The 25,404-nt window shown below is 46.4% G+C and overlaps 1 protein-coding gene across 1 annotated transcript in view; it reads right to left on the bottom strand.

Moving 5' to 3' along the window:
- Positions 1-613: 613 nt before the first annotated feature.
- Positions 614-25,404, bottom strand: part of ETFA (electron transfer flavoprotein subunit alpha) — a 67,323-nt gene continuing 42,532 nt past the window's right edge. Inside the window, exons 10-12 of the mRNA XM_074232485.1 lie at positions 8,922-8,987; positions 5,719-5,799; positions 614-860 (exon numbers count right to left, since the gene is read on the bottom strand). Of these exons, the coding sequence (XP_074088586.1) occupies positions 822-860; positions 5,719-5,799; positions 8,922-8,987 (186 nt within the window). The 3' untranslated portion in view covers positions 614-821. The remainder of the gene's footprint in view (positions 861-5,718; positions 5,800-8,921; positions 8,988-25,404) is intronic.

Genomic DNA, 25,404 nt, shown 5'->3' with positions numbered 1-25,404 from the left:
CTCTCCCTCTGCCCCCTGACCCAGCCTGGCTAAGTTGCGTGACGGAGGCAGAGACCAGGCTGAGTCTCGGTTTCCTGGACTCTTGATAGTCGTCCTTGGGGTCTCAGAGGCAGCCACAGGGGAAGAGCTGGATCCACTTCCACGCTGCCTTGCCCTGGCCCCGAGGTGACCCCGGATGTATAAGCCCTGATGCCATGGTGGGGGGATCCTTGGCAGGCCTTCAGAGAAGCCTGGTGCTGGGCAGTGTGCCTGCTGTCCACGGTTCAGCTGGGCCAGACTGGGAGTCACCAAGGGTTGGAGGTGAGGGGCTCTTTTCCATGAAAATTCCTGAGGCTCCAAAGGGTCTGTGCTCTCCTGAGGAAGGTCATCAGCCAAAGGGGAACAGAATGGAGAAGGCTGTGCTGGGGCTGGGGCTGGGGGTGAGTGTGCACATGTGGGATGTATGTGTGCATGTGTGTGTGGATCTGGGCATGAGTGTGAGACTAGTATGGGAGCATGTGCAAGGCCCCTCCCCCACCTGTCTTCCCAAACTCTGGGGTTGGATTTCTCAAAGGCCAAAGCACAAAACTTGGGGGTCTTGGATTTGGGGGTGCGCCGGGTCTCAGGCTGTCAGTACTTTATTATTAGTTTTATTGGAGAATTAGAAACCTTTCCAAAATGCCATCTGGGACCAAGAATTAAGGTAAAAAGGAAAATGAGATCTTCCATAAAAGATACTCTGGCACCTCGTAGGATTTAGAACTGCTGCAATCAGCTGCGCATCCTGCCCGATGTCCTGGCACTGAGGAATTCTGGGGTGGGACAACTGCCCTCCCGCAGCCTCATTTCTTCTTCAGAAGCTCCGTCATCTCAGGAACAACCTGCACAGAAGCAGAGGGGAAGCTCAGGCCCTGAGGGGATACATATGTGGCTGGGGGTCTGCGGGGTGTCAGGGGGGCACCGGGCAGGGAGCCACCCCCCCCCACCAGGGAGGACCCATATTCATTGGGGTAGGGTGGAGGGCTCAGGGAGCTCTGCTAGACAAAAAAACTGGAGGAGAAACTGTCTGTAAAAGGCAAGGGGCTCTCACTGCCTCTAACTGGAAGCCCATTCCTCTCCCCGGACAGCAAGGTCCTGCCCAGAGCCTTCTCTGCCCCCCCCCCCACCCACAGACATTACTAAGCATCTACTGCATGCAGAACCTTCACTCGTGGAGCCACAGTCCAGGGGGAGGGAGGCCAAGCCATCAAAACAGGTCATGCAAGGTTAACAGCAGCGGGGTCCTCAAGGAGGGGAGGGGTTAGCCAGGGTGGGGAAAACTAGAGAACTGGAAAGGGGGCATGCCATGGTGCACGACGCCTCAGCCCCTGGAAGGCACGTGGTGCCAGTTCAGAGACGAGGTGAGGGGGAGTCTGGCTCAAGGTCCCATGGGACTTGAATGCGGCAGGGACCAAAAAGGGGCCCCAGACATCAGCCCCCATGGCACCACAGAGATGGCTGGGCCACCTGGAAAGTCCATTCGAGGGCAGTGACACAGGAGGAAGCTATGGCTCAGGCCTCCCCATGATCCCCGGCCTAACTTGAAGCAACATGTACAATTCCAGGGCATCTTCTACAGTGGAAACTCTGGGGGCAACACCAGAGACTCAAAGAGGGGATCCCAATGACCCCACCACCTCTGAAGGTCTTGTTCCAAACCTTAGGGGGGGACTCAGGCAGCACTTTCAGAAAACCACTTCATCTCTGCCTCTCTGGTGGTGGGCTATGTCCAAGGTCATACCATCTACCTCGGGCAGAGCCTGAACTCAAAACATGGTCCCCATGTCCAGAGCTGCTTCTCCCCGGCTGCCGGAGGGGACTGTCACAGCCACTGCCCCACGCTGACTATTGGATGGCAGGTCAGGTGTGGCCCCAGAGGGGGATGAAGCTGCAGCATAGGGCCTTGCTGCCTGCTCCTCGAGATGCCCATGTCTGGGTGCTCTGCGGCAGCCTGTGGGCGAGTAGCATGTGCCTGGGACATGGAGGACACCCAAAAACTTTGCCTGTCGGCTATCTCAAACCATCAGTTACCCATCTTTCTGAGAGCTGCAGGCTGCGCTGGCTCACAAGGGCCCTGGCTGCACTCACCACAGATGAAGGAGCTTCTCAATTATTTAGGAGCACTCCGTGTCCATCAGGCGGGTGTCGTACAAAATTTATTAATGGAATTGTCAACATGCTGTTTGTTCCCAGTCGCTCCGTCTCCTGCCACTCAAAAGTACAGTCATGCCTGGGGCCAGCAGATCACGTGCAGGGGGCTCCAAGCGCTGCTGCACTCCTGTACCTGCTTCAGGGTGCACAACCCATGAGCTCAAGTCCTATCAAGTACAGAGCCCAGGTGCGGGTCGGCCTGCAGGTGGCAGTGCCAAGGCTGGTGCAACATTACCAGAAGCGTGATGGGGCCTCCTCGTCTATAAAAATAGCATGTGCGTGTGAGTGTATGTATGAGTGTGAGCGTGAGTGTGCATGACTGAGTGAGAATGAGTGTGTGAATGAATGTGAGTGTATGTGTTAATCAGGGCAAGTGTGTGTGTCTGTGTGAATGTGAGTGTGAGCATGTGAGTGTGCGTGCAAAAACATCTCCCTGCCTGCCTTTGCTCGCCCCTCCTTGACAGTCATTATTAGCATCATTCTGAGGGGGGCCGGACTGATTTGGGGGAAAGAAAATGGTTATTAAATTCACAATGACAAAGCCAGAGGTCACCTCTGCAGGCACAAAGGGCTTCTCTGCTGCTGTCTCCATATCTGCGCACATCGCGCTCTCGCAGGTTAGTGTGAGGAAAGTGCCCAGTGAAGGTCACTGGCCAGGAGAAGCGACGGCTCCTGTGATCTCTGCTGAGGTCAACACAACAGCCCAGCAGGATGGTCCACAAAGGGGGACAGGGACGAGGTCACAAAGGCCTTCCTGAGGAAGTGTTTGTACAAAGGCCTCCATCCAAGTCCTGACCGTCACCTCCGGCACAGTCCTTGACTGCCAGTCACCAGACAGAAAAGCTCTTCGATAGGTAGGTCCTTAGGGATTCTCTTCAGGAGCGCCAGTGCAATGGGGTGCTGGGAAGCTGCTTCCACTCAGGCCCAAGGTGGGGGAGTGCTCATCCCTCAGGGGCTCCAGGAAGCTCCCAGTCATGGCGAGCTCTGACAGGGCTGTCTGCGTCAGATATGAGGCGCACATCTCCCCTGGGGGGGGGGGGTCATTGGAATCCTATCTTTGAAAGGAATGGGGGTTTCCCAAGAAGAACACCCACCAACTCCATCACACAACCCAGACACCAAGTCAACCATCTCCTCCATCTCCTCCACCCAGGCTGCGCAGCTCTCAGGGCCTTGACTTCCAGCTTGTGAAGGAGTCACAGGAAGAGGGATGAGATTTGTGCCACTTTGCCCCAGGAGCCAAGAGGTAAAAGTGGCAAAGAAAACCATACCCTGATGGATGGGTGGCCTGTCCTAGAGGCCTCTGGGCAAAGGCCTGTGCCCCCATCAGGATGGGTGCGGACAGGATCCTAGGGTCTGAGGCCAAGCAAGGTAGGTCTCCTCCCACCTGTCTGCACAATGACCAAGCTATCAGGTCCCCGCGACCGTCCTATTGCCCCCCCCATCAGAGGGAACATTCTTCCTGGTTATGGAGACTCCTGCATCTGAACCTGGCCAGCAGGACCCCAGGATGCCCTTCCCACCTGGGTGAGGGCGGGAGCAGCCAGCGTAGCTCAGAAGCTTCCTCAGGGTGCCGGCTATTTCTCCGGGATCTCCTAGGACTACTAAAAGGAGCTTAGTCAAATTTGGGAAAGGTTCTCTTTGCTCCCATAGTGCGGGTTTCACAGGCAGACCCCACATGGGCTGCAAGGCCTCCGAGCCCCCAACTCCCCTCTTCTGGAGCCCCTTTCCTAAAAGTGGTTCCATGACAGCTCCTGGGCCTCAGGATCAAGGTGGAGCCAACAGACCGCTGTCTCTCTCCTTGGAGGGCTCGAGGGGAGGCAGCCCTTCTGCCCCCCAGCCTCTGCCTCCTTTGGCTCACTTTCACTATGGAGAACACACATTTCAAACTGGAGGACGGACAGACCCATCTGGGAGCTGAACCAGATCTGGGAGGACACAGAGTCACCTTCCTAATTCTCCTGATAGGAAATAGAGTCCTGCAGAGGAGAAGGGGCAGAATGGGGGAGACCAGAACTGGGAAATGCCTTACAGACAGCCTGATGGGACCACCTCCCATTTCCAGGGAGAGCCCCTGGAGGATGTGCACCCAGATCTTCCTTCTCGCAGCCCTCCCAGACACTCGAAGTGGCAGCTCAGAGAAGAGGGAACAGAGAGGCTCTTGGGTCTTCAAAGCTGCTCCAGCTCGATCCAAACACAGGGGACAGGGCAGACACCACAGCCCATGCAGAGTGGAATGAGCTTCCAGGGCTGTTCTCCCAACAGCTGCTGATCTTCTCCCTTCCTCAACTTACCCACCTTTACTTCTCTGCATAACTGGAGAGCAAATATGCTGTTTCATTTTGTCTTTGTAATCTTGGCAGCTGGCATGATGCCAGCACCGTCTGACCATGCACAGGCTGATGGGGTGAAACACCCACCTCCTCCAGCAGGACTGGTGAGACCCTCGAGGCCACCCCAGGACAGTGTCCATTTCCGTGTCCTACCATCCTCTCCTGGCCAGCCCACACATGCAGAGAGGAGGCAGCGGCACATGTTGAACTTCACCTCATTCCTCAGTTGCTCCTACAACTCCTCTCCACAAAGTCAGCCGTGTAAATAAGCATGAAAAGCTCACAGGATCTGACCCCTGAAACAACCTCCCCTTCCCACTGAGACAAGACCAGGAGTCAAAGGAAGGAGAGCAACCCAGTTCTCCCCTCACAGGCAAACTCAGCCAGTGCCTTAATTCCCAGGCTGGCTTTAACTAACAACAACCAAACATGGCTATCCTGGCGCTTTCCCAGGAAAATGTTGCAGCATTTTTAAAGATCCCATAGTTCTTCCCTGAAGCAAAAGCTATCTCTTTAACTCTCTTCTTGAAACACGCAAGGGATGGAGGTGGGGGCTGTGGTCAGTGCCCTTGGAGGTGGGGTCAAGGACAGTCCCCTTGGAGATGGGCTGGCCACAGGAGCGAGAGGCCACAGGGACCACGGAGACTGGATGGAGAACTGGAATCCAAGTCAAGTTTCCACCTTTACCGGCAGCTGCCGGTCCAGTGGGTGGGTCCCCTTGTGGAGGGGGCTCTCACCCTCCCCCAGGCCTGGACACTACTCAACTAGGGTGAGTGGAGAAAGCCCATCCAGTCCCCGAAGTCCTCAACTTCGTATTTCACCCCAGCCTGGACAGCTAACCGATCATAAAGAGGTGGTCCCAAAATACAGAAGTGGTACAAGGGACAGATGAGGTGCAACTCAGGAGGACTCTGTTCTCTCCAGACATCCCCCGACTGACAGTCTGAGCTAGGCGACCTCTTTTTGGTCTTATCTGACCATAATATTCTATACTCTTCTTGCAGAAATTGAGTGAATGAGAAGCTGGTATCTGTACACCTTCCCAATGCTTAACTTGGGAGGCCTTCTTTCAGGGAAAAATGGAACATTCCAGAAAAAAACAATTCAATTTCTCTTGAAAACTTCCATGAGGTCCTGAGGGCCTCAGAGCCTGATGGTGCAGAAGACTCTCATCACACCGTGGTAATACAAAAACCGATCCTCTCAAGATACTCACCTTAAATAAATCCGCAACAATTCCCAAGTCTGCCACCTGGAAAATTGGGGCATCTGGATCCTTGTTAATGGCCACGATGGTCTGTAAAACAAATGGAGGGAAAGCCCTGACTGACATCTCCATCTCGCTCAGGGAAGGTTGGGGAGAGGTGGAATGGGGAAGATCAGCCCCCACTTTACTCTGGTAAACCCCCAGGATCTGTGCGGGAAAGGCAGCAGGGAATAGTGGAGAGGCTGGACTTGGGACTGAGGAAGACCTGGGTTTGAATCCCATCTCTCAGTTTTATAGTCTGACCACAAGCAAGGATGTTCAGATCTGCTGAGTGGGGCTGCATTGCTATTACTGTCTTTCAGGCTCTCAAGCAGCTTGGTGAGGGGACCAAGTCTGCCCTGGCACTAGCTGGGTCAGTACCAGGAGAGGAAGGGGCAGCAGCACCAGCTCCACTAGTGGCTCCCAGAGCCTTTTTCCACCTAAGAGGCATCACCAAGGGCATACTACAGCATCTTTTCCATCACATTCTCTATTTTAGCTTCTTTTTCCCAATTATCTCATCCTTAAAATATCGAATAATTAAGACAACTGGACCCAGAGTAATAATTTTTGAAAATAATTTTAAGAATGAAACTTTCAGGGGCAGCTGAGTGGCACAGTAAGAGCACTAGTCCTGGAGTCAGGAGAACCTGAGTTCAAATTTGGCCTCAGACACTTAATAATTACCTAGCTGTATGACCTTGGGCAAATCACTTAACCCCCTTACCTTGTTAAAAAAAAAAAAAGAATAAAACTTTCATTCTTTACTCTTTCACAACTGCCTCTATTCATAACTCATTATAAACAAGGGTTTTATCTGAAATAAAACTTACTTTTGAAAGACTGTCTGTTAAAAAAAGAAGGAAAGACCATCTGCTTTGCTAACTTTTCCAAAGCCAGCTGGCTAAATATCCTGAGCAGGATGCCTCCCATTCAAGCACCATACACCGTACATCATTTATCTCAAAGCATCTGTCCACAAGTGGACGTGGCCTGCACTCCCTGCTGAGATTATCCTGGACCAACTCCTCTCCATTACCACTCTCACAGGTGCATACATAATGACATGGCCCACCTTTAAGAACAACAAAATGGGGAGCAGCTAGGTGAACAGTGAACAGACAGAGCACCGGCCTTTAATAATTACTTAGTTATGTGATCTTGGGCAAGTCACTTAACCCCACTGCCTTGCCAAAAAACAAAACAAAACAAAATGTAGATGCTGCCAGTATAGCAAGACTGAAGGGGGTCCAAGGACCCACCCTGAAAGCTGTGCTGGGGTCCACAAAGGGGGCACTAAGCTAGATCTGAGGATAGGAGACAAGAGACAGATCCTTGGTTGGTTTCCTTTTTACCATTCCAGGGTCCCAAGTACCCAAGGAGGAAGGGCTGAGTGTCTGAGGGGTCAGCACATGTTGATTAGGCCACAGGGAAGCACCTGGTGCATGACCAAGTGGTGGTGGTGGTGGGTGGCTGAGCCCCAGCCTGGCACCCAGGTAGGTAGAATCAGCTTCTCCACAGAAAGACAACTCAAGAGAATGACAAGACACCTTCCCTGTGGGACCCCACCCCAGAAATGCAAGGACCTTAACTATCCCATCCTCAGGAAGTTCCCTTCTAGGTGACCCCTCACAGGAATAGGGCTGTTTAGCCGTACCACATCAGAAGCACTTACCTGGATCTCCTTCCTTTCCAAGCTCATTCTCATTCATATTCTCTCTCTCTCTCTCTCTCTCTCTCTCTCTCTCTCTCTCTCTCTCTCTCTCTCTCTCTCTCTCTTCTTTTCTTTGGGATTCTAAGTTTGCACAGACAAGATCAGAAGCCAAACTTGAGAAGGGCCAGGCACTGACTTCCATGGGAACCCACTCAGTTCACATCAAATGGCCCAATGTGCCCACCTGGTCTGAGGAAAGCCTGTGGCTTTGCCATGCTTTAGGAAGTTTTCACCAAGAGGCCCACATTTTCTCAGTTGTACAGTGGGGGTAACTACAGCACTTCCCTCATACGCTATTGTGAGGATCAACTGAGATAATCATCTGAAAAGGGCTCCCCCGGCCATCCTGTGCAGAAGGTCATCGAAGATGACCATCCCTCTACAGATGTGGAGTCTGAGGTAGGTGAAGTTATTCACCCAGGTCCTCGAGTGCCCCTTGCCAACCACTCCCCCCAACACTGCTCCTCATCTCATATCATCCCTGAAGGTGGCCACGGACAGGTACCGGGATTTCTTTGAAGGCAGGGATCTTCCAGGTAGGAGGAGTTCAAGAAATCTCCAAATAAATCTTGAAAATAACATTTCACATTTCCTCCTTTAAATTCAACCTGTTCCTTCTCAACATCTCTGTCCTTGTGGCTCTACTCAGAAACACTCCTGCCCAGTCCATGGGCATATCCTTGAATGGCCAAGATGCACTTCCACAAGGTAGGTGTGGAATCTGGTCAAGCTTGGTGACATTTCTACCAAGCTTCCATAGAGTAGATGACTGACTCTATGGAAGACCAGGTTCAACCTTCAAGTCACACCTCACTATGTGTGAATTAACACGCCATATTCTGACTCCACAGCAGACCAGTCCCTCACTGGCCCATACATCATCTAAGTGGCAAATTCAAAGTGAGATGTTCCTTTCCCATCATTTCTGGAGCTTCCCTAAGGATCAGGGACCACCAGATCATCAACCTGACCAAGACCAAGTCAGTGGGTCTCAGGCAGGAAGGAAGGGACTGACCCAGCCTCATCCTAAAGGAAGGATAATAACACCTGCCAAGACCAGCTCCTAAACTGGGGCTATGGGGAAGCTTCCAGAATGCACAGAGAGAGAAGACCTGCAGACAAGTTGGCTGGTCATCCAAAAGATGGGCTTCCTCCCTTTAAAGCTCCCTCAAGACAGGGACTCCCCAACCCAGAGAGCTGCAGGAAGGTGACATTTAATTCTTGTCATCAGAATGGGCTCAAGCCCCTTCCCAACATGCAGAGGCAGGAAGGAGGATCCTAAAAGCCCAGGACATAGATAAGAGACGCAGCCACATTTTCAACTGCCAGTGTCACATGATGAGCTAACAGCCAATGTGGCTCCAGACATTGACTATTTAAGCAAGCAATAGAGAAAGTCATCATTGGAGACCCATCTCTCCCTCCTGGCAATCAATGGCCGAGACCACCCGTGACTTACCTTGCTGTCTTTCATTCCTGCTAAATGTTGGATGGCTCCAGAAATCCCCACAGCGATGTAGAGTTCCTGTAACAAAATGGTGGCATCATTAGTGGACCTTGATCAGTGAGACGATTCCTATCAGCATCACTTTATCAACTACATTAAAAGGCTCATAAGGACATATTGAGCACCTACCAGATGCCAGGAACCACAATCAGTGGGAATAAGAGGAGACACACTGTGTCTGTCCTCCAAGAGCTCACAGTCCAACCAGAGACAGCCTGCAGAACACCGCACCAACAAGCCATTTACAGGAAGTAATGAAGAGAGAGAAGGCCCTCAGATTAAACAGGCTTGTGCACCGGGAGGATGGGCTATGACAGACGCAGTTCCTCATCCTCAAAGGACTTGTGATGGGAAATTTCCATCCCCATCCCGAGGAGCCATAGAGTCTGAAGGCAGACCAAAGCAGACCACGCTCACTTTTTAAAACTTAGAGCTAGGTGGCACAATAAATAGAGCACCAGCCCCAGAGTCAGGAGGACCTGAGTTCAAATCCAGTCTCAGACACTTAATAATTACCTAGTTGTGTGGCCTTGGGCAAGTCACTTAATCCCATTGCCTAGCAAAACAAACAAACAAAAAAAAGCTTGTTTTGTTTTTTCCCCTCTCATGGTTTTTATTTTCTTGATTCATCTTTCACAACATGACTAATATGGAAATGTTTAGAATAGTTGTACATGTATAACCTCTATCAGATTACTGGCTGTCATGGGAAGAGAGGAAGGGAGGGAGGGAGAAAAATGTAGAACTCAAAAATCTTACAAAAAGCTGAATATTGAAATCTATCTTTGCAGGTATTTGGGGAAAAAATGGAGAAAAAAAGAGAGGGGTGTTGAAGGCTTTCCTGTAGGTGGGATTTTAGAAGGGACTTAAAGGAAGCCAGGGAAGTCAGCAGGTGGAGAGGAGGCGGAAGAGCATTCTGGGTTTGGAGGATGGCCAATAGAATGGTCAATGTGGAAAGACAGAGGATCTCACTGTGGGACAGGCAGGGGGCCAGTGTCCCTGGACTGAAGAGTACATGCTGCAAAGCCTGGACAGAGGGACGGGGGGGGGGGGGGGGGGGGGGGGGGGGGGGGGGTGAAGGGCTCTGAAGGCCAGACAGAGTATTTTTCATTTGTTCCTGGAGGGAAGAGTAACCACTGGAGTATACTGAGTAGGGTGACATGGCCAGGTCAGAGTTTTAGGACAATTCCATTGGTGGCTGAATGGAGAATGGTCTAACGTGGCATGTCCAAGGTAGGTAGACCTCATTTCCCCCCACCCCAGCAGCTGTTACAGGAATCTAGGTGTGAGGTGATGAGGATCTGCTCCAGGTGGTATCTTCCCTGGCTCAATTCCCGGGATCCAAATAACCCTGTTATCTGCCTTCACCCCACAGGAGCCTGAACCTCTGTGAGCCATGAGGAGATGCTAGAGACCCTGAGTGGAGTCAGGGTCATATGGCTAGGTGCCAAACTGTTTATCACAGCACATTTCTTGGAGAGAAAAGGAGGAATGGGATGAGCCCTCCTCACAGCCATGAGACCTCCTCTGAGCATTTTACCAGGGGTCCTGGAACAGGCAGAGGCCACCGGCTATGTGGCTGTGCCAAACACCAAACTGCCTGATGCTCATGGCACTTCACCAAAGTGAAAGGCGGCAGAAGTGTTTAGTCCCAGTTCGGACACCAATATGTTGAGTCCCTGTCCTGGACTCTTATGATGAGTCCCACTTCTGTACTCCCTCAATCTTCCCCAGTCCAGCATTGGAGGGTGGGAGACAAGTACTTCATCAAGATCTCCAGGTGCTTTGTTTATTTACCAAAACACCAGTGCTTAAATACTCTTCCAGTCTCTGATCCACTCCCATAGCACTTAGTAAGATAAGACTCTGGTGCACAAGGACACCAGGTGATGATAGTTTACAATGCTGCCATACACAACAGGCCCTAACGCAAAAGTACCAATGGCTTTGAGGGAAGAAGTGTCTCCCCAGGGAGTTCCAGGTCTAGGCTCAAGGGTTCTCCCTCTCCTTCCCTGTATGCCGAGTTTGTTTTCCACATGTGTGTCCTGCCAACCTAGGACCCGTGGGCCTCTTGAGGGCAGGGACCATCTTCTGTCTGCTGGGGGTTCTCTGCACAAGGGTTTCCACAGAAGTGTTCCTAATGACAAGGCCACCTGGCCAGGCAGAGCTAATCCTTATCCTCTCTCTGAATTGTAAAAGCCACTATACATAAAGACTAAAATAAAATGTAGTTTCACAAAAAAACCAAGATGATATCTTTTAATAAGTACTCAGTCAAGAGTGTTGGGTTTTTCTCTTTGCCTAACAAGGTCACATTTTAAACTCCAAAGTCACATCCACATTTCAGCTATGCCAACAGGCCTTGACTTGGGTGTGCAGAGAAGATGCATCGCACCCAGGACTAGATGCTGCCACTGACAAATAAATCACACAATCCTGTCACAGCCCACAGTGACATCCCTGCCACAGCAGGAGGAGCACCAGCAGCAGGGATCGGCCAAGGCAGTTCCAAAGTCCATACAGGCTTTTATAAGAAGTGGAAGCCCAAGCAGCCTCCCTATCCAGGACAAACAGGGGAGCGGCCCTCCCCTGGCTGCTGGCCACTTAGTCCATGACCTCATTAGCACCAGTTACTGAGAGAGAGAGAAGCTTTAAGCCAGGAAGCTGTCATAGTGGCTGCACCTGCTCCCTCTCATTCTGCTTCTTCCCTGCATCAAGCTACCTCTTTTCTAGTCTATGGGGCTCCATTTCCAGCCCTCAAATGGGAGTCTGGGGGATCTCTCCCCAGGCTTCCTCCCAACTGGGACACTTTATAATTTTCTCCAATGCCTTATGGGCCCACCACTGGGTTTGATCTTTGAAAAGTCAATGATGGCAGGGAGCTCATCTTCTCCCCTCCCAAGCTCTAGGGGTTCTAGGGCACTAAGGCCAATGTAAAAGAAAAGGAATCACCTAGGTCAGGTTACTCCCCCAATCATTCCAAGATCAATAACAGCTATTGGAAGCTGCCCCTCAATGGAGAAATAACCAAGTCCTGTTGTTTGGGTCCACCATGGACCCCAACAAGGGGTCCAATGATAGAGAGAAGGTGGGCCCTGGCTTCCTTTGAAAGCCTATCCATATCAGACTACCAGATGGTGGAACTGTCAATTAGTGCAACCATTCAGAAAGACAATTTCAAATCAAGCTTTAAAAAGGGGGGGCTTAAATGTCCTCTAGCTCTCTCACTGCTGCACATTGTACTCCAAAGAAAAGAGCAGATAAAATTCTCATTTCATCAAAATATTCACAGCAGCATTTTTTCATGGTAGCAAAGAATTGCAACATTTCAGTACCCAGGCAACTCCTGGCTCAAAGCAGGGGCCTGAGTTCAAATCCTGCCTCTAATCCTAACTGAGCAAACTGATCTCTTTGGCCTTCATCTCCTCTATAAACAAGGAAATTAAACTAGGCCACTTAGAGTGGTCTTCCCAGTCTAGATCCACAATAGGATGACCCATAGTCTTAATTGGGGCAATCTGGAGTCTCATCAGCATCACCTGTTTCAATAGGAGGCTTTCCTGTTCCCCAGTCCTTAGCTATTCCCTGCCCTAACCAGTCACAGAGCTGGTTTTTTGTCATTCATCTCCAGATCACAGAGAAAAAAAGGGCCTTTAGTTCTTCCTCCTTTTCTTGCTTCACCACACTTCAACCTTCCGGACTCAATTAAAATCTTCCCTTCACTTCTAGGCCTTTCCCTTTGGGCTAAGGCCTGGCTTCTGAGACCCTTTCCCATTTATATTATCGATATCTTGCAGGCACACGTATGGCTTAATGCTTAACCAGATGGGGCCTACCAGTGTGCAAGAAACAGTGAGTACTTAATAACTCTGTGTGTGTGTGTGTGTGTGTGTTTTGGAAGCCTCCTCCAGGACTCACAAGGCCACAGAAGTCTGAGTCAGTTAATCAATCAATAAACATTTCTTACTGAGGACATTGTGTTCTCCAGGTCTGAGCCCACAAGTGATAGAGGCTGAAGAGTGCTCTAGTCATAGAATGTGCTGATCAAGATCTGATGCATGGGGGGGGGGGGGGGGGGGCTCCGCAAATATGAGAGACCATTTACTAAGGTGAGACAGGTGACCTGTCTCAGTGAAGGCAGAACCCAGAGTGACTTATCAATGGTCATACCACTGGGCCTTTATTAAGCACCATGGGCATGCCATGTGCTAAGAATAGACAATATTCCAATAACAAGGTGTTAGCCAGGAGATGAAGATGGGGGGGGGGGGAATGACACAGGAGCCTAGGGTTGGCATGGGCCACCAGGTGTGGGCCCAGTCAGGAAGCAGGTATGAAGACAGCAGGGTAGTCTCCCACATGTGGAATTCTCACCAACCATAGGTAAGTCTTAAAAGCAATTTAAAAAAAAATCAAGAATCACTGTCATATTTTTACCCCCAAATTCAACATATTTTAAGTCTCTCTATACATTTTCTGCTCACCAAAAATGCTAATTCAGTTTGATGGAGGGAAACATGGACAACACAAATGAATCCTGGTAATGTGTTCCCCAGAGCTCAGAGCCCTCTGGACCTGTGCTTAGACAGGTCTAAAAGACTCAAAGGCTCAACTTCTAATTTACTGTTTGAAAATAAGCTATCTGACACAAATGGTTGTCTCCCCATAAGGGCTGAAACAACAGAAATTCTGGGTCTTTGTCCAGGCTTTCAAGGGAAAGGAAGAGAATGGTCGGGTCCTTCAAACACACACAGGCAATTAGCTCCCAAGCCAGGGATGACTTGCTTATGGTTCAAAAAGCATTTTTTGCTATTCAATAATAATAATTAGCATTTACACGGCCCTCCACAGACGCTAATTTATGGAGCATTTTCGACATAGCTGCACAAACCTAACCAGACAATCCCTGCCCTGAGGAGCTTACAGCCTAAATCAGTCAGACACAATGTAAGACTATTTTGGAGAAAATGAGAGACAAAGTTGGAATGGAGAACAGCAATTAAAGCTTCAAAAGGAGGTGGGATTAAAGAAAACAATCAGGAGGAAGAAAGGATCCTGGGGGGTCTTAATGGGGATAAAGAAGAGGAGAAAGGTGTAGGGGAGGGAAGATGAGCAGTTTAGGAAAACAGAGGAGGACCCAAGAAGGGTTCTCTGGACAGCTCCCAGGCCCTCCTTGGCCTTGTCCACACCCAGGTAATCACTCAGGATGGTCAGTTAACAAGAGATCTGGATTCTCTCTCCAAAAGAGTTGACAAAAGGAAAATGCAGTTCCAGGGATCAGATTTCTTCTCTTAGAAGCTTCTATTGATTGGGCAGAGGGAGTGGACAAGAGCAGAGGCACATCTAACCACCAAGTTAGAGTGAAGGTCCTAACCAGACTTATTCTGTTCCTGCCCTATAGCCAATGACCTTTCTCTGGTTGCATTTCCTGTAAGCACACTGAGCAAAAAGAAGAGTCAACAGGACTTCTTGTCTTCCACAACCCAAACTCACCTGAAGAATGAGAGCAGTAGAGAGGAATAAGTCACTTCTCCTGGGCTTCCTCTTAATCCTTGGCAAAGGAAACCTGGAAATTGCAACCCAGGAAGTGCTCTCACACTCAGAAAATTGAAGGGGAAAAGCCTGGGAGAGCCATCCTGGACGTGTTGTTTTTAGCCTAATGTGTTTGTCTTAGATCCAAGATACTCTGGTAACAGGCTCCACGGAGAGAGCCTTCTTGTAAGCACACACTGGTTAATTGTGACAAGAGATCTAGAGATAGATTGATGGGAGTTCTGTGTGTCCAGAGCTTTTGGATAGTTGGCTCAAAGGTAGATCAATTATAGATTGTTTTAAGCTCAGTGGGACAGAGAATAGAAAAGGAAAATCAGCAACATGGGTTTAGCAAGTCAGCCCAAGGAGCCTAAGAGGAACGATGGCCAGAAGATTCTGGGATGGCTGCGCTATCTCTGGGAGAGTGAACAAAGAGGACTAAAGAAAACGAATGAGCTTCCTGAGAAGCTCAGGAAAGCAAAAGGAAGGCTCCTTTCAACAAAGCCCCCAAAAGGCTGGGCCCCTTTAGTCTTCTCCTCCTAATCCCCATCCTCTCTGGCATCATTAGGGTCAAATCAAGCTGGTGCTTTGACTGTTTGTTTGTACACAATTTTTTGCACACTGTCTCCACCACCAGACTGTCTTTGGCCCTTCTTTGTTTCCACAGCACAGTGCTTGTCACCTATAGGTACTTAATAAATGTTTACCGACCAAGGGCCAGTTTAGAGAAGTCACCCCGGGGCAACTGAGCATCTGATCAGCCACAGTCGCACACACTCTTCAGATACCAAGGAGAAGACCCAGTCACTGAGTGACCCCTGACCAGGACTTTGACTCCCCTGAAGCTGAGTGGAGACAACGATCCCTGCCACAGAAAAGTAGAGCCAGTATGACTGCTTCTTAAAAGTCAGATACAACACACTTTTTTTTGTTTTTTTTTTTGTTTTTGCAAGGCAATGGGGTTAAGTGACTTGCCCAAGGTCACACAGCTAGGCAATTAGTAAGTGTCTGAGGCCTGATTTGAACTCAGGTACTCCTGACTCCAGAGCTGGTATTCTATCCACTGCCCTACCTAGCTGCCCCTACAACACACTTCTGGGGAAGGAATGGGAGAAAGGAGAGAGAGAGAGAAAGAGAGAAGAGAATAAATGGGGTAAGGAGGAATAGGATGATGGAAGGAAATACAGCTAGCAGTAGCAATTGTGGGAAAAAATACTGAAGTAACTTCTCTGATGGACTTACAATAAAGAATGCAATTCATCCCAAAGACAGAGCTGACTGTCTGAACACAGATTGAAACATGTTTTTGTTTTTTTTATCTCTCACTTAATTTTTCTTAAGCTTTCTCTATCTTTGTGGGGAGAGGGGAATTATGTTTGCCTTTACAATAGTAAAGTAGTAGTAGTAGCAATGTGAAAACAGTGGTAATGTTAAAAAATAATAAATGTAAAATAATTCTCATTAAAAAAAAAGTCATACATTTCAGTGCTTGCTTTTCTAAAACTCCTGGAAAGAGAACTAAGCAGCTAAGAATCCCAGACAAGCTTCTTGATAAACAAGCATGCACACTTCTGGGACACTCATCCCAGGCAGCTGTGAGCCTGTTCTGGAGGCACCTCTGGAGGCAGACTGTGCTTCCTGGTCTGGACATGGGCAGCACCGCTAGGCCAGGAGGAGGGAGGCATTAAAGTCACCCACATGGAAGCAAAACATTCAGGGCACAAAGCAGAGAGGGATTATCTCTCCATAGAAAGCAAAGTGTTCCTGGTCTCTTCCCAAAGAAGTTTAACAACCATAGGCGCTTCTACTTCCTGCTACAGTAGCAAGATTGTCAAGGGCCCCTTGGCCCTATCAAGCTGTGGATATGGGGAGGGATGGGGGTGCTGTCTGAGGTGTCCCACTTCAAGCCCAGGGTTCTTTCTAGGCTCTCCCAGTCCCACTGCTTGGGAAAAATCAGAACCACTAACTTCCCTTCAAGAATCACAAGGTAAAAATGATTAGAGTTCAGGATCCTGGACCACAGGCTGGGAAATAATGGGCAGAGGAGTAATGGAGCCAGTGTGGGATTTTAGCAGTTCTGCCACTATTTTATAGAGAGGCGTAAGATGGCATGACCTCCCACAATAATTGTTACTGCTGAAACATGATATGTATAACCAGGACAGATGCCAGGTTAGGAGTTAAATGCTGTAATTTATCCCAACAAATAAATGAATGAGTCTCTCTGTGAAACAGATTAACCCAACTCTATTTTCTAATTACTGCAAGCCTGCTGCACCTTAATATTGAGAAAATACTTCATCTTCCTACTCAGGCCACACTTTTTCCCTATTGGCCAAATGTAGCTTCTTTTGGGGAAAGACCCCAGTCACACAGAGAGCTGTCACTGCGTTCTACTGTCGTCAAGAAAGATCTGGGGGGGGAAGGTGGGCAGGGGGAGCAGAGGGGCTTTGGATTCACAGAACCAGAGTTTACACCCTCCACTCCACCACTTACATTCTGATCTTCAATCAGGTCCTTACCTCTCTGGACTCAGTTTCTTCATCAGTAAAACGAGGAGGCTGGATGATGATAAGGTCTTTCCAGCTCTCAATCTAGGAAACGATGATCTTTTCTAGGCCAGTCTGATCAGATCCCAAGAAAATACCAAGACCTCCAAAGATCACCAGAAAATGACATAAAAGTTTCCCCGTGGTCCTAGCCCCCATCAGATAGGGACAATAGAAAGAGCACAAGAACGGCAGTTACAAGGTCAACTCAAAGTCAAAGTGGCCTCTCTCACTCCCCTACTCTAATTAGGCCAGTCTTTTCCACTCTCTAGGCTTTAGATATTGTTTTCTATAAAAGGAGTTTGAACTAGATCGGGAGTCTAGAAGGCTAAATTCAGGGCACAATATATCTGTATAGCCCTCAAGATAAGAATAGTTTTTGCATTTTTAAATACAATAAAACTTTATATGTGTAAAAAAAAGTCATCCTTAGTTGACTGACCTCTGGACTATATGATCTCTAAATTGATTATAAATTCTATGATCCTAATTGCTAAGTGATCTTGGGCAAGTCGCTCAACCCATATGGCCAGCTCTCATCCGGAAAGTGAAGGGCCTGAACCATTTCACCTGCAACCAGACCTCCCAGATCCTAGGGCAATTCTCTCCTGTGCAGAGGAATACCTTCTCCTCCATCTTCCAGGAGCCCCTTGGGACAGTGCCAGCCAGTCTGCACCTAGATGAAGAACTGACCATCTTCTAGCCTTGGAACCCTTCAAAGTGTGCCGTCTCCTGTTCTGAGATAAAGCAGAAAGGGCAAAAACCAGAAAATAGTGGCTTGCACATAAGGACAAATTTAGGAAATGTCTGTTAAGCTGAAATTGAGTTGAATGAGGCCAGGCAAGATGGATCTAAGGAACCAAGCCAGACAAACAGAAGGGTCAGAACCAAGACCCATGAGCCCACTTAAATCAGGAACAGGGATATAAAATTAAAGGCCAGGGTGAAAGGGCACGAAGCCACCTAATCCAGAACAAAAAAAATCTAAAATCTAACTCATGAGAGAATGCGAATGAAGTTGAGTAATGGGAATGGAAAGTCCAAGTAAAGAGGCACAGGCAAATGAAAAGAGATTACAAAAGAGTACTGTGAAGGGAGGGGGATAGAAAAATGTGGAACTCATACATTTGCAAATGGATGAATGTTGAAAACTACCTTAGCATGTAATTGAAAAAACTAAAATAAAATTTCATTTACAAAAAAGGAGAGTACAATGCAGTTTATAATCAGAAGAACTAGTTCTGAATCATGGCTCCAAGACTTCCTAGCAGTATGACCTTGCATGATCTCTCTGAGCCTCCATCTGTTCCAGCAGTCATGATCATATCTATCCTCCTCGCCTCCCTTCTGCAGCAGACCAATGGTCTTACTGCCATGCAGCTTCATTCTCAAGGGTGAGTAGAAGAGCAATAGTAGAGACTACAAAGAAGCACTTTTTAAGATTGATATCAAGAAAAATGTTCCGACAGTGAAAACTGCCCCCATACAAGATGAGCTCCTCCAGAGGTGGCTTCTGGAACTGTAAGCTTCTAGGAGGTACTGGTGGACTGTTTGTTGGGTAAGGAGGAGGGATCTTGTAGAGGGGGATTCCTCTTCAGGCAAGAGCTAGAATAAATGACCACAGAGGTGACTTTTCCAATTTAAGGCTGCAGGGATTTTATTCCATCACATTCCATTTATTAACAATGCTTAAAGCAAGATGCTGTTAAGATTACATGGGAAAACTCCTTTTTTCAGGAATCATTTTACTTCCCCAGGTTCACTCACTGCATCAACATGTACATTCATTCTGGGCTCACCATCATGAAGATGGCACAAGGCCACACCCTGCAGATTTACTGCTGTGTTTACTCCCAGCATGTCAGTAAGGAATGCCACTAATGCAGCCTCCCCAGGCCTCACCCCTCATCAGAGACTGAGAACCTGCACTCGAGACCTCATCCCTAGGAATGACTTTGAAAGGGTCTCCTGCTGTTCTGTAAAAGGTAGATGCATTCCTCTAAAAAAAAAATTGGCTGGAACTATATGGACAAAGGTCTGACTTTCAAGGAAGGCAGCACATGTCTCCAAACAAAAGTGAAAGAAGGAAGATGGATAATGGGGGCCAGCAATGATTAGTGGCCACCTCTAGCACTTCCTCCACCCAAATGGGTGCATGTGCTGCTCAGACTGAATCCCCACCTGTCAACAACAGAGGCACCTTGGTGTACAAAGCCTAGTCTTGGTTAATTCTAGAATAATAAAGACATTCCCCCAACATACCTCTAGAAGAAACCCTTCCTGCCTTCCACTAGAAGTCTAGGGACCCCAACTCACATCCTTCCTTCCCAAGATGAAATGATTTGACCTGCCATTATCTGGTCCTTCCTGTGTCACAAGCTGCACCACTCTTCAATGTGTTCAATGTCATGACCCCATTGGGGTTTTCTTGAGAGAGATACAGAAGAGGTTTTTCATTGCCTTCCCCAGTTCACCTTACAGATGAGGGACTAAAGCAAACAGGGATAGTGACTTGGCCAGGGTCACATGGCTAGTTAAGTATCTAAGACTGGATTTGAAGATGATTCTTCCTGCCTCTAGTCCACTATGCTATGCCTCTCAGAAGACTCTCAAAAGACTAAATTACTTTTTTCCTCTCTTCTAACCCTGACTGAGTTTTGCCCAAAAAGTACTATTTAAATCTACAAACATATAAAAACTAGGTACAAAAACATCCAAGGACTCAAAAGTTTTTGAATCTGTCAAACTGCTAGTCAGTGCCACACTCCTTGGTCTAATGATAACAAGAGGTCCTGGCAAGGAACCTAAGCACACAGCTGTGACACAATTTGTCTTGGTAATGTCTGAGAGTGGGTTCTGAAGCCATGTTTTCCTTACTCCACAAGACGGCCAGGCTGCCTCTGTATTGCTGCTACTGCTACTCAAATTTACAGAGAACTTAAGATGCACTATCTTACAACAGTGTAAGGTAGCATTAATTTAGCATTAAACTCATTTCACACATTGGAAAACTGAATCTTAGCCAGTAAGTGCTGGAGAAAGATGTGCCACATCCAATCTCCTCTAGGGCTCAGGCCCTGGAAACACCAAAGCGGGGACAAGGGAGGGGATCTTTACCTTTACCTTTAGCCTTCTAGCCACACCTCCTTCTTGTGACCACAATTTTGTGTTAGCCTATAGTTCCAGTCCTTTGGAAAGAATAAACGAAAGCCAGACCATTCCTAGAATGTTCTCCCCAAGCAAAATTCATCAAGGGTTGTCCTTAAATTCAAATTGTCTTTAACCTGTCCATGACCTTGATTTCAAACTGTATGCTTTCCTCTATGGCTGGTTATACTATTCCTCCACCAAAATTATAAGACAGATGACTTTTGATTGGAAGAGCATAAAGTCCCATTTCTTCTCACCATAGACTGAGAGAATCATGTTCTTTTTTCAAGAAAAGACAGATTAAACCAGAGTCTTTAGATAAACTTGTCCATTACCTTATCACTCAGCTCTTTTGCTAAATGGGATTTGCAGGTAGGTATGAAAACTACTACATGGAACAATTAGAGATACCTGCCCACATATCTTAAGCAAGTTATTTCCTCTCAGTATGCCTCAGTTTCTCCAAATGTCTAGCTCATAATAAATGATGAATAAATATTTGTTGAACACCATTTGATGATTTGTAGAATCAGCAAATTGTACTAGACCCCCATGGTCTCTTCCAGTTTTAAACCTGAAGATAGCATAGGACAAGATGGGACAGTGGCTTTTGTTTTGTTTTGTTTTGGTTTTTATTGGAGGGAGGCAGACAAGAGAGAAGTGGCTTTCATGAGAGCAAATAAATAGTCAACAAGCCATATAATCTTTAAGTAGATAAGGAATGGTATTGTTTTAAAATTTAAAGATCCAATCAAGTGAGTCTCTGAGAGGAAGCTACTTAGAACTCTCAACTCTCCCTGGTGTTAACTTGTTCAAAGAACTTTTTAAACATTTACTATTTTCTTGCCAATTTTTGCATACAAGCAACAAAATAAAAGTAACTAGTTTTCTTCGCCTAACTTAGAGAATAGATAAATTGTCACCTAATCACAGGCAAACTTATTGCATCCACTACTCAGCTACTCAAGCACAAGGATTAAGATTAAAAAATACTACAAAAATCTTTTCCTGTATTTTACAATGAAGTGTTGGACATGGACATGGTTTCCTGATTGCTTAGATGATGAAAAACCACTCCTTTCCTCAGTCTGGGGGTCAGCAAAACTGACACTAATTTCAGATAATCCACATGATCTCTCTGAGCCTCAAAGCCTCCTCTACAAAGTAATGCATCCCCAGTCTCAAAGGGTTGTGATGACAAAGGGACTCTGTAAATACAAAAGCATTATAAAAATGGGAGCTATCATTCATAATACCAAAAGAGTAAATCAGAGGATGAAAAGGAAGCAAGTTTTTAACTAAGCATCTGAAAGTATTTCACCTGCAAATCTTAGTTTTGTAGGATCATTCATATTCTGAAATATCTTCATTTATTAAAAAAAAATTTACAAATAGCACACAACTTTAGCGAGTCTTTAAACTTTTTTCTACCTTTTACTTATTTATTCATTACTTACTTCAGTTCAGCTCATGGAATTTTCCACTTAGGAAAAATCATCTTTTAAACCTCCTTTAACTACACATAGAAAAAGGAATCTATGGAAATGCAAGTGTCCCATTAAAACAAATATTTACAAAACTGATTTAAGAAGATCAATTGCCCTGCAAGAAAACAAAGATAGTCCAGACTCTTCCAAGGCCTTCCTTACTTACACTTTAAGAAGGTCAAATAAAGCTTCAAAGCAAAATGTCTGGAAGAATAGTGACTGAGAGAGTGGAGTTCACATTTCTACAGCATTTAAAAGAGCGCCTGGGAAAGCTACAAGGGGTTTCCAAAATCCATCCAAACCCTCATTTTAACAGAAGATGCCACATAAGACAGAGGGAAATGAAACAGCAGTAAATCCAAGCCCAGAACCCAGATTTCCTACCTCCCAGAGGAATGCAGTCTCCCCTCCCCAACTCTGCAGAGTATATGCTTTTCTCTCCAATAGCCTCTACATATTTAATATAAAATTAATAGATAAATAAACCTCAGCCCAAAGGAGGCCCTGAGAGCCAAAAAGTCACCTGAACCCTGAGGTTCAGACCAAGTTCTTCAGTCTCCATAAAAAACCCATAAGTTTGGGATCAGAATGATGCTACAGGAGAAGCTAAGACTAATAAACTCTTCCCCTCATTTTCAAATTCACTTGATTTTTATTCTGCTTAAGGCCAAGTCTTCAAAGAAGTCCAGTCAGCAGACAAAACTGGTGTTAATAGGCAGCTAAATGAGGCTCCTGAGATGTTCCTTCCCACCTTAGTACTGTCCTCGGTCCTGGCTGAATGTTTTCAATTACACATGCTAAGCTACCAATTATTCATTGACTAGACACTGGATCTTATAAGAGTCTCACGTTACTTAACAGCAATATGCCCATGACATATGCCTATTCAATACACCTGAAGACACACAAAGACAATAAGTTATAGTTGCCAAAAAAAAAAAAAACCTGGAAAAAGAGCTAGACACTAATGGGGAGAGGGGAGTTTGGGGCATTTTGTGTCTTTTACAGGTAACAAAACGTTATCTATTATCTCAATATGTTGTCTACTAATGACTTTCCATGCCAACTTTTAAATTGCACTGATAATCTACATGACATGCAATTTATCACCATATTAGTGGCATGCTTTTAAACAACTAGAATATTTATGTTATAAGGAATTCAATAAGACTTCTTTCTCAGTGGCTAAAAATTCTAACTTTATGTCATAAAATGTCAGTGGAAGAACCTCATTCCTATTGAACATGTCCTCTGAAACCAACTTTTAGTGAAAATTACCCACAGAAAACTGGCTGGCAATAGGCCCACTCTGGGAAAACTGCTTTAGAATTCTAATTTCCTAAGTCAACAGCTGACTTCCACCGTACACATTTGCCTGGGCCACAGCATATACAGCCTTCTGATCCTTCTGAGATCTTAGTTTCCCTGTGTTCGCTCTGATCATCCAGGCTGTGTAATTACCCTCAAGAAGCATGCTTGGAGTGTTTGCCAGAGTGCAGGTCCATACAGCATTTCTCGTGGTCCCCTTGGGAATGGGAACATCAATTGCTTTCAGCTAAATGCACTCACATATGAATATTTTAGTACAATTTAATGCTTCTGCACTAACCCCAGAGGAGCAGAGCATCAATTTGTGAACACAGTTCTCCTGGAGTTAAAAGCCAAACTGGATAATGCAGGATGAAAGGGGTTGTCAATCTTCAGCTTTTTAGCAAGTCAGAGAAAGGTGGTCTGTAAACCCAGTCCCAGCTGCATACAAACAGCTTCACAAAGTTTGCTCCTGTGGACACTTTTCAACCCAAGTGGATTTTCAAAAGAGATACTCAGAAAACAAATTTCCCTCATTCAGTTGATTTCCCAGCGCTGCTCTGCCATCTGGCCAGTAGACAGCCATGTGGCTGCCTCTTCTCACAGTTACAGATGCACCTGCTGCTCTGTTACTAAAACACCCACAATGTTGGGCAGGGTAACACAATCCCCCACATGAATGGGCAGTAGGTGTGAGAATCCATTTCACTAAGAGTTGATTACAGGACCTCCAATGAAGACTTCCTCTAGCGCCTCATCACAGAGCCTCCAGGGTGATGCCAGGGGAGCACACTCTGGTAGGTATCATCCATCTGGAAAAGCCTAGAGTGGCAGGTGGCAACCCTGCCAGCCAAGGGCCAGTCTAGGTTCAGAGAGGCTCATCGACAGAGAGTTGGGTGGGGAAGCAAATGATAAATGCTTGGGGCCATTGCGACCCATTAAACCATGTATAAAGGCAGAATGAGGCTGCAATCAGCACCCAATTTAAGAAAGAATGCCCAATAATCCTGATATAGGCATGAAATGTTTGAGAAATTACTTAAAAGAGGAAGGCATGATAACTAGAAAGAAAGAGAAAAATAAGGAAACACAAATGAGCACAGACTGAAGAACCAGGCTAATGACAGCAGCAATAAGCATCTAGTTTTGATGAATCTAAAGTTAGCAAGATCTGGGGATTGAGCGGGGGAAGCAATAAAACAATATAAGAAAACAGTCCAAGTGTTTAAAAGACAAGAAGACAATGAGAATTAACAAAAAAATGGAACAATTTCCCTTCTGACAATTTAGTTTTAAATGGAATAAAGATATTTTAGTAATTTTATTTGGCACCTTTAGTAGTATTTCATCCATTCTTACTTGAAAAATCAATTCAAATTGGATGAGTCATATGATCAGAAACATTTGAATAGAGGAGAACAAAAGAATAAATTACAAATTAGGAGACACTGGGAAGCACAAGCTCCTACTGAAGTGTCAGACAACTAAGTTGTGCTCAGTTTTATTTAAAATATCAAATGAAGAGATAAATGCCAAATGAAATGCAGAATTTATGGACACCAAAACCAACATAGACATAACTGTCCCAAACTCACCTTATCCTTTTATCTGGCCCCGAAATTTGCCCCTCCTTCTAACCACTATTGCTGTCACTAATTTTTCCAAGATCTCATGTTCAAAACTTTGGTAACTGAAACTTGAGTGTTCTTGTTACTATGTATCTTCTCTTCGTGGCCTATGAAAATTTGTCTCCCTCACTCTCATTTCCTGTGGATTCTGGCTGTAGAACATCACTTCTATCCATCCCTTCCCCTTTCCCCATTTCTACCATCCTAGAGGAAAACATGACAGTACAAGAGAAGTGCAGGTCACCTGGCTTCAACACTGAAAATCTGGAGGACCTCTCCTGTCAGAGTATCATTTACCTCAAGTAGAAAATGGGGTTAATATATACACTGCATATTTCATAGGTTTACTGTAAGAAAAGCACTCTGTAACTCTTAACACTGTAAAATTTGAGTTGGGTTGTTATAGAACAAGCCCACCTAGATTCATACAAATATCTCTTAGGAGATGCTCTGAGAAAGAAAAAAGAGAAGGGAAGAGAAAGACAGACACACAGACAGATAGACATAGACAAAGAAGAGGCAAAGAAAGATACTCAAGAACCTTTGATCTACATTTAGGCCTCCAATGCCTAAATAGTAAAGTTCAGTTGCCTTCTACAATTTGACACATCTCATAATGACCTCATTTACTAGACATGACCTGTGCTCTCCCTTCTTCATGATTTGCTCATGTTATATTCTAAAGTTCAATTTGAATGCCACTAGATCCACCAATTTATCTAACAAATCAATAATATTGTTGTTAGGCTTCATTTTAGAAATGAAACAGGCTCAAGGAGGT

Source organism: Macrotis lagotis, chromosome 4 (genome assembly GCF_037893015.1).
Source record: "Macrotis lagotis isolate mMagLag1 chromosome 4, bilby.v1.9.chrom.fasta, whole genome shotgun sequence".
In the NCBI taxonomy this organism is placed as follows: domain Eukaryota; kingdom Metazoa; phylum Chordata; class Mammalia; order Peramelemorphia; family Peramelidae; genus Macrotis; species Macrotis lagotis.
The sequence above is the reverse complement of the archived record's forward strand: the minus strand, read 5'-3'. Positions and strand labels throughout refer to the sequence as shown.